General features: G+C 41.7%; 1 protein-coding gene across 1 annotated transcript in view; it reads right to left on the bottom strand.

The window, feature by feature from the left end:
- The window catches only part of SLC26A7 (solute carrier family 26 member 7), a 30482-nt gene extending 14569 nt beyond the window's left edge, over positions 1 to 15913 (bottom strand). Inside the window, exons 1-2 of the mRNA XM_061611604.1 lie at positions 15322 to 15913; positions 289 to 399 (exon numbers count right to left, since the gene is read on the bottom strand). Coding sequence (XP_061467588.1) covers positions 289 to 399; positions 15322 to 15514 — 304 coding nt within the window. The 5' untranslated portion in view covers positions 15515 to 15913. The remainder of the gene's footprint in view (positions 1 to 288; positions 400 to 15321) is intronic.
- Between the last annotated feature and the right edge of the window lie 300 nt (positions 15914 to 16213).

Raw genomic sequence — 16213 nt, 5'->3', positions numbered from 1 at the left:
GAAGGAAATAAGAATAAAAGTATCAATATGAATATCAATATTTTAGATGCATATTTTTCAAAAAAAAAATCAGTGTCTAAAAATAGCCATGGAAGATCACTACATAAAAATCCAATCCGCAATAATAGTAAATAAGCAAATTAATGGAAATTTTTGTACGAAATCCGAACTGGGCAGAATTCTAGCACATCTCTACAGTGTACTAAGCTAGAAGATAACATTGAGACAGTCAGCCAACAGACCTGTTAAGTTTTCAGAACTGGTCTGCAAGGATTCAGAAGCACTTACCTGTGGCAACATGGTGTCCCATTCCAAATATGGCATAAATAATAGCAGGGAAGAGAGATCCATATAAACCAAACACAGGATGCACTGAAGAGAGAACAGCAAAAGCAAGCCCTGTAGAGAAGGTAAATGGGAGTTAACAAGTCGTGTTATGTTATGTCGTGCATATTATTAAACTGTGTTCAGAATCCCATTCTATGGCTATTTTTAGCAGCAGTATAGCATAATACATAAGAACACAGGAAGGTGCCTTATACTAAATCAGACTCTTTGCCCATCTAGTCGACTGCTGTTTACTCCTAAAGCCCCATTTAAAGCACTATTCCCTGGGAAGAGGGATTGATTGCTAAACCACTCTGGGAATTGTAGCTCTGTGAGGGGAACAGAGGTCTCCTAACAACACCCTTAACAAGCTATAGTTCTCAGGATTCTTTAGGGAAAGCCAGTTTAAAATGGCATAATACTGCCTTAAATGTGTGGTGCAGATGGAGCATAACAGGTATCAGCTCTACATCTGAGGACTTTCTAATTTCCTTCTACCCAAGTCCTTTTTGAGATGGAGAGGTCAGACATTGAACCTGGGATGCTCTGCATGCAAAACAGGTGCTCTACCACTGAACTACAGACCCTTCCCTATGGCAACTCACACTCAGCCACTATGCACTGCGAAAGCCTCTGCTTTGATTCCCTAATATATACATTTCTTGCTAGCCATTTTGCTAATATAATGCATGTTTGTATGTCATTTTTGTGATATATGCATTTTTATGAACACTTTCCCATAATATGCACATTTGAACCCATTATTTGGTTGGAGAACTGCATCACACATCCAAAGAAATCTGAATTTCACGGGAAAGCCACTTTTCAGTTCACTGCGAATTAAACATGTGCACGAAAATGCAAACTGAACCAAATTTCTTGTCCATCTCTAAAGGTACTATATCCTCCCAAAATCTCACACTCTACTTCACACTGAAAGCTGCCAAACTGGCTATGGGGAATTATTTAACAGAAAACATGACATGCTTTTGTAAATCAGTGGCACACACAAACACAAAACTCTAAAAACAGATAGAAACTCAAAATCAACGTAACAAATCAAACATGTCCTCAGCAAAAATAACAATTTCAGAACTCAAAACCACCACTGTGGCAACTTCTTTCCACCCCATAATGCAGGAAAAACAATAATACCCCAACTGGCTAGGGCTGATGGAAACTGTAGTCCAAAACATCTGGAGGGCACCACACTGGTGAAGGCTGCTATAATGTAAGTGAAAATATGGATTGATTCCATAAAGCAAGCCACAGACCTGAACTTACAAGATCTGAACAGGGTGATTCATGACAGATGCTCTTGGAGGTTGCTGATTCATAGGGTCGCCATAAGTCGTAGTCGACTTGGAGGCACATAACAACAACACAACTGCACAGAATGGAAGACAGGGATTGGCTTCCCTAAGGATGCTTCCAGACAGGGGCTTAACAATGCAAACGGTCCATTTCGATATCACAAAATGGTCAGTGGCAACTGGTGTCATTTTTAACAATGGATTTTCCATGGAAAGGATAAATCCAGGTTAAATGGCGGTGGGGGGATATGGCCTGGCATTTTGATGCATTTGATGTTATGTGGATACTGTGAAAATCTTGCATACAGGAGCACAATAAACACTCATCTGGAAGCCCCCTAAGAGCACCTGGTGAATTTTAAATGTGTAGCTCCATATCTGATGGACAGGATCATGTGTTCATTTTCCTCACAGCCTAGGAGCTTGCAATGAGTGAGTGTGGCCTGCCAGTGCTCTCTCCTTCCTGGAACAGCAGGGAAAGGGTGAGGAGCCAGCACTTCTGTTCCTTCACACCAGTCCTGCCTGTAGGGGCAGTTGTGGGTTCTTCTAAACAGACAGAGCTGGCTGCTTCACATGTGAGCAGCTGTCAGGTATAGCCAGGCTCTGGGTGGTACTTTCACTCTACTCAAGGACATCTGCATTCTAGCCAGACAGGAATAGGCACCAAAGACTACATATTAGCAAGAAGACTATTCTGTAACTTGTTTAGTTTTGTGGCCTGTACATGCATACTCCAGGAGCGACCTGCACCCTCCAGAAGAAATCTGTCCAGTGAAGTCGGAAATCTGTATACAAGAGAAGCTGCCTCATACAAGGTCAGACTATTTGTCCATCAGGCTCAGGTGTGGAGAACCTTTTTCATCCCAAGGGCTGCATTCCCTTATGGGCAACTCTTTGGGGGTAGGGGGCATATACCAGTGGTAGGTGGAGCCAGAGACAAACCTAGGTGGAACAATTAACATAGAATTTACCTTTGTACAGTAGGCTAATTTCTACACACACTGACACGCCCCTTTCTAGCCTCCATTCAGGCAAGCAAAACTTCAAGGACATATTCCAGCCAAACAAAAACACCCTAGGAGGGTGTGAAGTAAGGCCAGTGAAGGGTGTAGCTGGGGAAGGGTTGTGGCCTGGGAAGAGTCCCAAGGGCCAGGCAGAGAGGCCTGGAGGGCCACATTTGGCCTCCAGGCCTGAGGTTCCCCACCTTTGATCGGAGAATCTCAGGCAGAGATGTTTCACATCCCCTACTACCTGATTCTTTTCTTAAAATAAAACCAGAGACTCCAGAGAAAGAGCCTGCATGCAAAGTATATGCCCTACCACTGAGCTATTGTTCCTCCCTTAGAGGCTTTCAAATTGTTCCTGCTGGACAGGTCGACAAATCTCACAAACATATAGCTTATTCCCACTTGACTTTTAAAATAGGATCAAGAAAAACATACGACAATTTTCTTCCCACAATCTTTACTAAAGTCAACACAATACGAGGGAAAATGAGTGAATCATTAACAAGAAGTACCAGCCTAAACATTAAGGCAACAATCGAGTCAAAGCTAATAACTTTGACATCCCATTGATTTCAGTTGGTGAGATCCAGGCGTATGCTTGTCTTGCAATAAGTGGGACTTGAAAATGCATTTCTTTGGCTGGATCATGCATCTTACCATCAATGTTCATAGTGCTTTACAGAGTAGTAACAAGCAGTGTTATACCCTGAACTGTAGCATGAGTTCTGATTAGAAAAGCAGAGACTAATTATAGTGCCAACTATTCTTCAGTATGAAGACCAATGTCAAGTTAATCATTTTGCCAGAATTAGAATGCATGAGCAGACCAATTATGTAATGCGGCAAACATATGCAACAGGGGGGGAAGGGGGGAGACTGTGATGGAAAACAACAGTGAGCAGAGAAGTTCAGCTAGAGTAGACTGGAGTATTGTGGTAGCTTTAAGGTGTTATAAACAGAACACTGTGAGCCACTGTTACTTTAAGAACATTGCTGCTAGCTACTGCTATAGTACAGGACACATCACATGCTACGGCAAACCTTTCAAGAAGGTGAGCTCTGTACCAGTACTGCAGGTAAATGGTGAGAATAGAAGACTATAGAGGAATGAATTTGGGATGCTAACAGTTTTTAAACCAAATCAAGTTGAGTTTAAGCACACACTTAGGCTGCAATTATATGTACACATACTTACCTGGGAGAAAGTCCAACTAAACTGGACTGGGGAGTATGTCTGAGTAGGCATGCATAGGAGTGCAATGTTAAGCCTGTCAATGTAAGTGATTTCAGTGGAATGTAAGCACGCCTAACTTTTTCTGGATGTGCTGGGGAACAAGGAATGCAGCGTATTTAACAGGAGTGCTTGCATCTACAAAGAATGTTCCTCTGCATCTTTTGAGTTTTACTGATGCACTTAGCCTTCACGTTTCAAAAGCTGCTGGATGTAACAAACATGGAGGCACATGATCCGTATCTCAAGTACAAGTACAGGTTTTAAGTACATGTGTGTACACCAGCAGCCTAAGAAAGACTGCCAAATTTTAGGGTTCTTGACAGCTCATGAACTCTTAAGTTCTTTGGCTTGCAGAGAAACCCACAAGCCAAGTACAAGATTTAGAGCTACCTTAGTTAATACATGGGCTTTGTCCCACAGCCCATGACTTTAATCCTTGGCTAGCTAGTTCTAAGTGCAATGATGCCTTTCATTCTTCTCTTCAATTATGCTGCACAATTCTGAGTTAAAGGGCCACATTTATGTCTTTGAGAGATGGGGGAGGAGTTAGTGAAAACTATATTATTAAAAATCATCAGCCTTGTGGGAAACCAAGGATTAGGAGTGTTCTCTAACTGGCATTTGTGGCCATAGTCTTGGAGAAGGTGATAGTGATATAAGTCGAAGAAAACTTGGAAAGCATGGATCACTGTAAAATCTGTCCTCAAGACAGAACATCTGAGCAGTGGTGGCTGCTCAGCTCCAAGTTTTCCTGGATGAATTGGACTACCTAGACCCTTTTCAATCAGGCTTCTGGCCTGCTCATGGGATAGAGACTGCCCTCATTGCCCTGCTTGATGACCTATGCCAAGCATCAGACAGGGGGAGTGCATCCCTGTTAGTGCTGTTGGACTTCTCAGCAGCTTTCATCAACCATAGTATCCTTCTGGGCCATCTAGCTGAGATGGGATTGGAAGGCACGGTTTTATGGTGGCTCCGGTCCTACCTGATGGACAGGACCCAGAAAGTAGTGCTGGGAGACTACTGCTCAACCCCCTGGCTGTTGACCTACAGGGTACCACAGAGTTCCATTCTGTCTCCCATGCTCTTTGACATTTATATGAAACCACTGGGAGAGGTCATCCAGAGATTTGGAGTACAATGTCATCAATATGCTGATGATACTCATCTCTATCTTTCCCTACCACCTGACTGCAGGGAGGAAGTGCTCATCCAAACCGGGGCCTGGAGGCTGTGAAGGGCTAGATGTGGGCTAACAAACTGAAACTTAATCCAGACAAGATGGAGATGTTGCTGGTCAAGGGGTACACTGCACCAGGGATAGGGTTGCAACCTATTCTGGATGGGGTTGCACTCCCCTTGAAGGAGCAGGTCCGCAGTTTGGGAGTCCTCCTGGATCCTGCCCTGCTGCTTGAATATCAGGTGGCTGAGGTAGCCAGGAGTGCTTTTGGCCAACTCAAACTGGTCTACCAGCTGCATCTGTTCCTGGAAGCAGTTGACTTGGCCACAGTGGCACATGCATTGATGACATCAAGGCTTGACTACTGTAACACACTCTATGTGAGGCTGCCTTTGAAAACGGTTCAGAAATTACAGCTGATTCAAAATGCAGCAGCCATAACGTTAACTGGAGCACGGCACAGGGAGCATATCACCCCTTTGCTTTACCGATTCCACTGGCTTCCAATTTGTTTCCGGGCCCAATTCAAAGTGCTGGTTCTGACTTTTAAAGCCCTAAACAGCCTTGGACCAATGTACCTGAGGGACCGCTTACGCCCATATGTACCTGCCCAGGATTTAAGATCATCTGCCTCTAGTCTCCTCTGTGTGCCTGGAATGAAAGATGTCAGACTGGCAGGCACGTGGGAGAGAGCCTTTTCAGCTGTGGCCCCCAAGCTCTGGAAAACCTTACTCCAAGAAGCTTACTCTGCTCACTCCCTGATGGTTTTCCAGAGACTTTTGAAAACCATCTTGTTCCAGAGAGCCTTTGGGAGGGACTGAAGGTAGAGCCTGAAACTGTTTTTATGCCTTTTATTTTAATTTTTACCTTTTTAGTCCCTTCGGAACTGCTCCCATGTATGTGTGTGTGTGTGTGTGTGTGTGTATACGACAAAACAAAGTGAAGGGCATTCAAAAGCTCATCAAAAAAAGGGGGGGAAAGAACCCAAAATGCCACACAAGATGGGAAGGTAAAAATATATTCTTCAAAATGGTTTTTATTCTGTAAATCTGTAGTAGAACTTGCCCAACGCGTTTCAGCCCAACCTGGGCTTTCATCAGGGGATGTTTGTAAATCTTAAGAGATTTCTTTGTTTAAAAACAAAGTAACTGCAACTTTTCTCAAAAGCAAGAAAGGATAAAATTATTTAGCCTTTGTTGCTTTTGAGAAAAGTTGCAGTTACTTTGTTTTTAAACAAAGAAATCTCTTAAGATTTACAAACATCCCCTGATGAAAGCCCAGGTTGGGCTGAAACGCGTTGGGCAAGTTCTACTACAGATTTACAGAATAAAAACCATTTTGAAGAATATATTTTTACCTTCCCATCTTGTATGGCATTTTGGGTTCTTTCCCCCCCTTTTTTTTGATGTGTGTGTGTATACACATATACATATATATGCATTGTATTTTATGTAGTTTAATTGTATTTTAATTTATTTTAATGTTTTTGTGATCTTTATTGTGTACAATTTTATTATGTATGTGTGCGATTTTATTGTAAGCCGCCCTTAGTGCCCTATTATACGGTAGAAGGGCAGGATAGAAATATTTTAAATAAATAAATAATAAACAAACATTTGGTTAGATGTCTGCTTGGGGAATCACTAAAGAATTATAAGTTGAACTAAAAACATTAATCAATTAACATGCAATAATTAAACTGTTAATCACAGATTCATCGGTGATGCCAATAAGAAGGCAAAGGATATGAAGCTCTTGAAGGATCTACAAATGTGAAAGCAACAGAGATGTCTCCCTTTACCAAATGGGATGAAAAACATAAAATGGCTCTTTCCAATGTGTATTCAGACCTATTCCAGAGCACTGAGCTTCTGGGCCTAGCAGTTCTTCCTTATTTATTCCATTTGCTGGTGTAGCTCCATGGCCAATGGTGAGATCTTCTCAACATCACCCAGGCTACTACAGCTAGCCAGGGCTGGCCTTTGGGGTTGCCTTTGGCATGGGTGAGCTGGGTGATTGCCCAAGGAGCTGAACTGAGGGGGGTGCCAAGCTGAGCTGAAGAGGGCACCAAGCTGAGCCCAGTGGTCGTGTTTTTTATTTTCTGTCTGCAGTGAGCTAGGGTGGCAAAAAGCAGGTGTCTGTAACCTTTTTCAAGGTTGTTTTCACAGGTTGTTTGGGAACTAATTACAAAAATGATCTTCCTTAAAAGTATGTTTCTTTTTCAATTTCCACTATGATCTCATTTGCGTTAGGCAAAAATCAGTGGAACGCAGCTTTATAGACACACACATGGGTCCTTGTGGGAAGCAACAACAGCCCGCAATATCATCACATCACACCCGGTCCCATAAACCCTCTGTGTAGCCCTGCAAAGCTGACTGGGTGTGTGTGGAGAGATGGCACCAGAAGCACTTCTTGCCCAGGGTGCTATTTATCCTAGGGCCAGCCCTGGATCTAGCCTTACTATCTGAGCTCCTTGGTTATTCTACTTTTTGGGACTGGCCATTAGAACCTAACAGAGGCATCTCATCTTTCCAAGCACTCTAATCCAGCCATGGACTCACTCGATTTCCCATATGCTCCTTTCCACTGCTGGCAATCTTTGGCCTCTCCTTTTCCCTCTCTACTATCAGTTGATCTTCATTCCTTCTTTTATCTTATTCCTGGGGTTTTTTCTGAGCTGAAGATGAAATCTCCTCACCCCACTCCACTAAGTCCTCGTCCAGAAACAAACTGGTGCTAAAAAGAAATCCAACTGATGATGTAGCAAAAGCACTGTTCCTCCAAGTTATTGTCCTAGGCAACTATCTAGAGGCAAGATGCCCCATTGCAAAATTACTCCACTAGTGCTGAATAGTGTATGAGTACAATTTAGCTCCCCACCCTCAAATACCTTTCTATGCCTCAACAGAACAAAAAGTAAGATTTTAAAACCAAGGCCATCATTTTCAAGCCAGTCTGAGGTACAGGCTAGCCAACATGGTGCCCTCCAGATACTGACAGATTATGACTTCCATCACCCCTAACATTGGCCATGTTAGCTGGGGTTAGTGAGAATTGGAATCCAACAAAATATGGAGAGCACCACACTGATTACCCATGGACTAGAGTGTCAGACTTGGATTTGAAAGACCCAGATTCAAATCCCCAATGAAGTACACTGAGTGACCTTGAGCCAGTCACTATCTCTCAGCCTAAACCACTTCATGGGTTCATTATGAGGATAAAATGAAGAGGTGGGGAGAATCTTGTAGGCTACCCTGATGCCTTATCCAGAAATGGTAATAAAAATGTATCTAATAATAAAACAATTATTTTCCTGTTTTTGTTAGATTTATATCCCACATTTCTAATGACATGCTTAAGGGACCTAAGAAAATTACAATTACACAAACAGTTACAACAGTTCAGTATAAAATCATAGTATGGATGATTCCAATAGATTATATTTGGTAGGAACATTGACTCCTCCCCTTGGTGTCTGCCAGCTGAATGGAAATGGACTGCCTTCAAGTCGATTCTGACTTATGGCGACACTATGAATAGGGTTTTCATGGTAAGCGGTATTCAGAGGTGGTTTACCATTGCCTCCCTCAGAGCTTGGAAAAGTTACTTTTTTGAACTACAACTCCCATCAGCCCCAGCCAGCATGGCCACTGGATTGGGCTGATGGGAGTTGTAGTTCAAAAAAGTAACTTTTCCAAGCTCTGCTCCCTCTGAGGCTGAGAGGCAGTGACTGGCCCAAGGTCACCCAGTGAGCTTCATGGCTGTGTGGGGATTTGAACCCTGGTCTCCCAGGTCGTAGTCTAACATCTTAACCACTACACCACACTGGGTGTCTCACCACACTGGCTCTCTGTCTGCCAGCTAAAAGGACTTTAAGTGGCAGCAGCTGTAATGGGAAATGAAGAGCAGGATTTTGCCTCTCTCTCTCTTCTGCTGGCAATTGGTGGGTTATTTGGAGCAGCATTTACTACTCCAAACACCATAATCAGTGGGGTAGTTAAGGGTAAGACTGGGGAAGAAATTTCATTCAGTTCCCATTTAAAGGTGAACTTACCTAACTTACACTTTCTGAAACAATACATGAACCAAAACACAGCCACCCTTTGAAATTCACACTTCCTTGGATTTTTCAGTGTAGTTCTCCAGAAAAGTAATATGCACAAAAATCCAAACACTGGGGTAAAGTGTGCATTAAAATGCATACATTTATGAAAATAACATAGAAAATTATATTAGGGAAACTTGCTTTTTAAAATGTGTATATTACTTGGCAAAATCGCATACCCAAAAAATTATATTAGCATAAATTCACACTAAAATGTTGGTCGATTTTCATGAGGACTTTTTTAAAAATTGCAAACTAATGTGGAAATGTGGAGAACTGAACTTAAGATTGAAAAAATGAGAAACTGAGAGAAAATGAAATTGACAGATTCTCCCATTGCTAGTTGAAGGGTATTGGTATACCAATAATACCACATTCCAAAACCTCTCACAACTCCTCCCAGTGGCTCTGTATTGATGTTGGACATAGTGAGTGATAAAAGGGATCCCTGAGGTACCTCATACATCAACCCCTATGGATTACAAAGTTCCCCCCAGCACAGCATTCTACTCTCTTACCAAAAGGTAGGAATAGAACCACTGCAGTATATTGCTCTCTGTCCCTGATCAGGCCAGACAATACAGAAGGATAGAAGGTATCAAATGCACCTAAGAGGTCTGAGGAGAATCAATATGATTAAATATCCCATCTACCCCACTGCGAAGGGCAACAGAGCCTATAGAAACAGTTTCCATCCCATAACCAGGCCTGAAATCACATTAAAATGAGTCTAGCTAATCCATTTCATCCAAACGTTCTATGTAGCTATTATCAGTAAATAGCCTTTGATGGATCTATCCTCCACGAATTTTCTTAATCCATTTTTTAAAAGCTATCTAAGTTAATATGCCTATGCCTATGCAAAGTGTCAGGTAACAAAGCTGTGTTCTGTTCTCTCTTCAGGGAATAAGAAAAGACATCACTCATCAGTGTTGCATCATCCACCAGTTGAAATATAAACAACAGATTGGTCTTGCAATTATTATTCATCCTACAGTGCTTTTGAAACCAATTATGACCAGTAGAGGGATGCATTTCTAGTGTTTCTTCAAATTCAGTTAAGGGCATTGGGGGTGAGAAACGAAACGGGTTAGAAATTGTTTTAGGGGAAAAGTCTGTTCAGGTCAGGTCCAATCTAAAATGCAGCATAGCAAATGCGATATTCCTATAAGAATTGCACCATCTCAAATGTTCACATACATACAATCCCAGTGAAGCAGAGATAAGGATGGATAAGTGCTAATAAATTTAAATTCAATATAGATAAGATGTCAATTACTCATCTACATCAGTGATTTAAATCTCTCACATTCTGATAAACATTTCTTATCAAGTTCAAAGTAGTTCTGTCACAGGTGAACGCAAACAACCATGTGATCACTTTAATAATATCTGAATTGATTCCAAGTTCAATACACACTTTTGTACAGGCAAGGCGTGTGAGTGGGTAGTGAGGCATGAGCTATATGGGCATCAGGAAAAGCAGGGGCAAGGAGTCTTTGTCAGTCCAAGAACCACATTTCCTTCTGATCAATCTTTCAGGGGCCATATGTCAGCGGTAGGTTGGGCCAGAGCAAGTGGTCAGAGCAACAAATGTAAATTTTACCTTTGTACAGTAGGCTAGTTTCTACACATGCCCCTCTCTAGTTTCCATTTAGACAAGCAAGAGGGAATAGCCAACCAAGCAAAAATATTTGGGATGCTAAGTGGAACCAGTGAAGGATGTGGCTTCAGTAGAGGGGATGTGGCCCAGGGAGAATTCCAAGGGCCAGAGACAGAGCCTAGAGGACCATATTTAGCCCTGGGCCTGAGGTTTCCTACCCCCAAGATATATTGCAAGCAACCTAAACCTTCTGCCTCCAAAATTTCTATGGCAGCCTTGACAACAGTCTTATATACCAGGCCTTATGATTTCCCCCAGTGCAGTCTGTGGCACTCTTATCTCATGCTACACAAATTACTGGACTATCTTCATGGCTAAGAACCAAGGGATTGGCCTATCAATAACATCTGTTACTACACCAACTTAAACATCAACCTGAGTACCATTCATTTGTATTAGCAGCATAAGCACCAGGAAGGGTAGAAAGTGTGAGATTGGCTATATTGTCAGCATTTCAAGCCAAGAGGGACAGGAAGTGGTGGTCTATGGTCAATGAAGGAGATGATTTGGATGATGGGGTTGTTTGGCTGGCAGGATTGGTGAGGACAGCGGCTTTGGAGTATGAAAGGATTTTAGAGGGCACATAGTGGCATATGGGGAAGGGACATAATGGCACTGCCACATGGCAGTTTACTGTGGACTTGGTGCTACTCAAGCATTCAAAATTTTTGCAACATCCACACAATGGTATCTCCAACAAAAATCTATCTATCCACCCCATCATTTAATCCCAATTTACTATTTCTACAGGAATCATCAGATTTTCAGTGGAAACAGTAAATCTGGATTAAATGGGAAAATAATAAGGAATGACATTTTGATGAAGATGAGATCTTATAGATGCTGCACAAAACTTGCATGCATGATTAGCACAGAATCTGCAATAAACTGCAACAGGGAAGCACCCTAAAAATGGAGAGCTTAGAACTGCCATAAGGTTTTAAGGCCTCCTGAGTGGGTAGGAACTGGTGACTAGGGACAGCAGCACTCCTAGTGAAGGGATTTGCACATTGGTATTGGATGGCAAGGAACATATTTAGTAAATAACTACTCTCATCTTTCTATTGGCTCCCACACCCCCAATCAAAAAACTGAAAACAGAATGCAGCCCTTGGACATCTTCTGAGAGGAGTGTTTGGACAGCAACTCATATAAAGTTTGATATCCCTTCTGTGTAGGTATGAAGTGCGATTAACATTCCATCCTCCTTCTCAGCTTTTTGTAATAAGCGTCTCATTAGCTTTTAGACATTACACGAGTAACAAAACAAAACAGTCTGAGCCAGGGTAGAATAAACAATACACTTTGACAAGATGACATCTGAACATTCCTTAAGACAAGATGACATCTGAACATTTGTTTGAAGACAAAAGAGAGGAAGAAACACTTGGGCAAAATCCTTTGATTAACAGAATAATTTCAGAGATAGACAACCAAGGATCCTGTGGATTCAAGTGACTATCACAGCAATTAGAGAATGCTTCCTTCTCCAAGAACAGTTACCCAACGGAAAAAGCTGCCCAGGGAACTGTGGAATCTCCTTTAAATGGAGGCTTAAATTGATACTTTAAATTTAAATTAAATCTTTAAATTAACATTACATTGCAGTCAACAACGCAAGAATTAATCAAGAATATTCATATTGAATAGTTATTTTAATGAATAGTTATTTTATTATATGAATTAGAATATTCATACTGAGCAGCTATTTAAGTTATCAGAGGAATGATAATATAACAGAAAGATAAAAGAAAAAAAGAAACCCTGGAAGAAAAGCTGACCACTATCAGAGGAGGGAAAATAGCTCAGTGGTAGAGCATCTGCTTTGTATGCAGAAGGTCTCAAGTTCTATCACTGGCATCTCTAGATAAGACTGGGAGAGTCCCCTGCCTGAAACCCTGGAGAGCCGCTGCCAGTCAGTGTAGGCAATACTGAGCTAGATGGACAAACAGTCTAAGTCAGTATAAGGCAGCTTCCTGTGTTCACCCACTAATATTACCCTCATGACTTCTTGTGGCTCCTTCCTGCATCATAAAGATATCAGAAGCCCGAGCCACATGGGAGAAGCTACAGACTGGCCTACCCCTAAGATTATGTTATCCTGTAAACTGGGACAATGCGGGTTTTTCCTACATGACTTAGAGCTTCTGACATTATCTGAGTGGTACAGGAAGCAGCCAAGATGCAGTGGCCCACATGCTGCAAGGAGAATGAGGGCTATGAGGAAACTGCATGAGTATATCTGCACTGCTTTCAGCTAGAGCAGGGATAGGGAACCTGTGGCCCTCCAAATGATACTGGACTAAAACTACGATCATCCTTGACCACTGGCTATGTGTGAGTCCCACAACATCCAGAGGCTAGAGAATGCTGCTGTACTAAGTTCAGAACAGACTACAAGAAGTACTTTTTTATACAACACACAATCAACTTAAGGAATTTACGGCCAGACGATGTGCCTTAGGTCACTTTAAAAGGACTTAGACAAATTCATTGAGGTCTATCAGTACCATTAGCAAGAACAGCTAGAAGAAATTGCTATGTTCCCAAATAGAAGACCTCTGAATTCCAGATGCTGGGGACAAAGAAGACAAAGAGCTGTTAACATCATGTCCTGCTTATAAACTCTCTATGAGCATCTGGTGGCATCTGGTGGAAAGAGAACAATGCACAGCACAGACCTTTGGTTCAGTTTAGCCATAGTTCCAAGGCAGAGCACATGCTTTGCATGTAGAAGATCCCAGATTCAATCCCTGACATATCTACTATATTTTATATATGGATCAAGATAGCAAGGAATGAGAAAGACCTCTGCCCGAGACCTTAGGGAACTACTGCATGTCAGAGTAGACAATATTGGGCAAAGTGGACCAATGATTTCACCTGATATAAAGACACCTTCCTATGTTCCTAATGGAAACAGCATTGTTCTTCAGCATCACCTGAGTATTCAAAGCTATAGCTAGCAAAATCCAAGAGCTCTTTTGTGGAAATTCACTGAAAGTACTACCAAGCTTTGCCTGTCTCTTAATTCACTATTTTGGTTGGCTTCTAAAATGCCATTATTAGCAGCATTTTAATTGCAATTGTTGTCTAAGAGTGTACCAGTGAAACAGGATCCTTTACAGTACTACAGTATTAAGGTCTTTAAAGTTAAATCATGCCAATGCAGATGTTTCTAATTACTCCAAAAGCACAAATACTTACACAAACCGGTTGGTTCCAGCTACAGAATAATTCAATTAAAGGAGCGCTTATAATTTTTGATGCATGAATGAGAACTAAGGCTAGCTGTTAAGGAAGCTGTAAAAGACAGCTATCACAAAATGTTTGCCTCTGATGGATCTACAAGCCATTTTCACAAGATGTGGCATGCGGGATTTCTCTGAAATGCCATTATAATATGGCAGAAACCATAGATTCTCTAGAAACTATTTAAGCAAGTTTTGTACTTTTCACCTCTGGTCATTTTTTCAGGTATCAGCCAAGGGGAGGTTTTTACTTACCTAGGACTGGAGCTCTATCCTGGTTTTTATTACAGCCTTCAAGGATAAGTTACAGTACATCTCCAAAGACAAGCACGCAAGCCAAAAGGCCACAGCTTTGGTTACAGGTTATTTTCATGTGCCAGAAACTTTCTGGCTTGTTGTTTACTGTTATCAGGGAAATGGCCAGTAACGCTGGGAATAATGCTAATGTTTTTCCTGTTCTGCACTGCGTCTCTCCAATGAATATTTCAGCAGGGGAAGACAAAGGTGCTATTGTAAAGGTGAAATGTCAGGTTTTCATGCAATTATTATAATACTTAGCATTTACATAGTGCTTTATGGCATTCAAATACTTCACCGCCATTATCTAGGTAAGCAGTAATCCCTACAACAACCTTGTAAGACACATTAATACGAGTGTAATGTTCTCACGCTGACATTGTACAGTCCACTATTGCAACCACCAACGAAGGCAGGTAAAAGCAGCTAGATTAGTAAAGGGATAAAATTGCACATCCCATTGAACAGAGTGGGATGTACTTCTATGTAAACATGCATAGGATTGGGCTTTAAATTTTACTTCATTATTAAAGAGATTGCTGTAACTAGTAAATCTCTCTACACAGGGATATGTTTTTTTAAAAGTGAGTAGAAAGGTAAGCAAGAACTGCTTATACATATGCCATTAACGGATGCCCAATTTATATGCTGTATGTACATGCACACACAAATGCAGTGAAACATATTAATATTGTTGCCTAGTTTAAGATTAAGGCTGAGATCTCAGGCACATTTAACCTGGGAGCAAGCCCCATTGAGCAGTGGGATTTACTTCCACGTAAACGTGCACAGGCTTCTGCTGTAAGTTATACATAATGGGTCCAGGATGGGGAAAGAGAGAATGCCAATCTCCATCGGTTCTTATAGGAAAGAAGCAAAGACTAGAGCAGTTCAGCTTGGACAATATAAGCTATCAGAGCCAGTTTCCAACACAGTACCTTGCGTCACCTGTTGAACAGCCAGCATCATCCCAGAAATTGCATCAGGAAGCAGGTCTGCTTTCCAGTTGTAGTTTGGCACCCATTCCAGAACAGGCAGCCTCCTTACACACCACAATTTGAAGTCTTCATAGCGAAGTGTGTGGATCTTCCTCCAAATGGCATTTTTCTTTTTTCTTTTGGCCCCTGTCATGCTTGATTCCCACTCTCTCCTTTCCTTTTATAATGTTCCTTCTTCTGTAGCAGAAGGGGGGGGGACACCACCGCCTCTGTAGAATTGCACCTAGTTGGGATGAACTTTGCTTATTCTTCTGTCAGGTAATAGGTTCAGATCTACAAGAGAAGCACAGTTTGTTTTATCTCCCTCCCTCCTTTCTTTCAGTGTCAAAGGCTAGCTAAGTATGTTTTGCTTTCAACCATGCAAAATATCTAAAGGCTCCTCACGTTCAGCATAATATTTTTCTGCCCTAGTCAGAGATGTGGTCTAGCCTTATGAGAGTTTATGATTCTCTTTGCAGTCATTCTCCTCCTTATATTCAGTGTAGTGCTTGTACTTTTGGCCTGGATCCAGCATTAAAATGAGGTAGTACTGGGCGTATGTTTGATGTGGGATGGGCTATGCTAATACAATCAGGAAGTGCCCGGCCCGACAAGACAGTCTCCTTGCCAACCATTTACAAAAAAAGAAGAAGCAATTTGTGTATGAAGGAAAACACTACACAGAACCCATCTCTCTCCCTCTCTCCCTCCCTTCTAACCAGAGCAAAGACTCATCAGTGCATTAAAAAGTTGCTCTGAGTCTCTGATGCCAGCAAACATGTTCAGTGAATTTAGCTAGATTCCCCTGTAACATGATACTTTAATGAAAATGTTCCCTTTTGAACTGGGAGTT

Source organism: Rhineura floridana, chromosome 1, assembly GCF_030035675.1.
Source record: "Rhineura floridana isolate rRhiFlo1 chromosome 1, rRhiFlo1.hap2, whole genome shotgun sequence".
In the NCBI taxonomy this organism is placed as follows: domain Eukaryota; kingdom Metazoa; phylum Chordata; class Lepidosauria; order Squamata; family Rhineuridae; genus Rhineura; species Rhineura floridana.
Note: the sequence above shows the minus strand (reverse complement) of the source record. Positions and strands in the feature narration are given on the sequence as shown.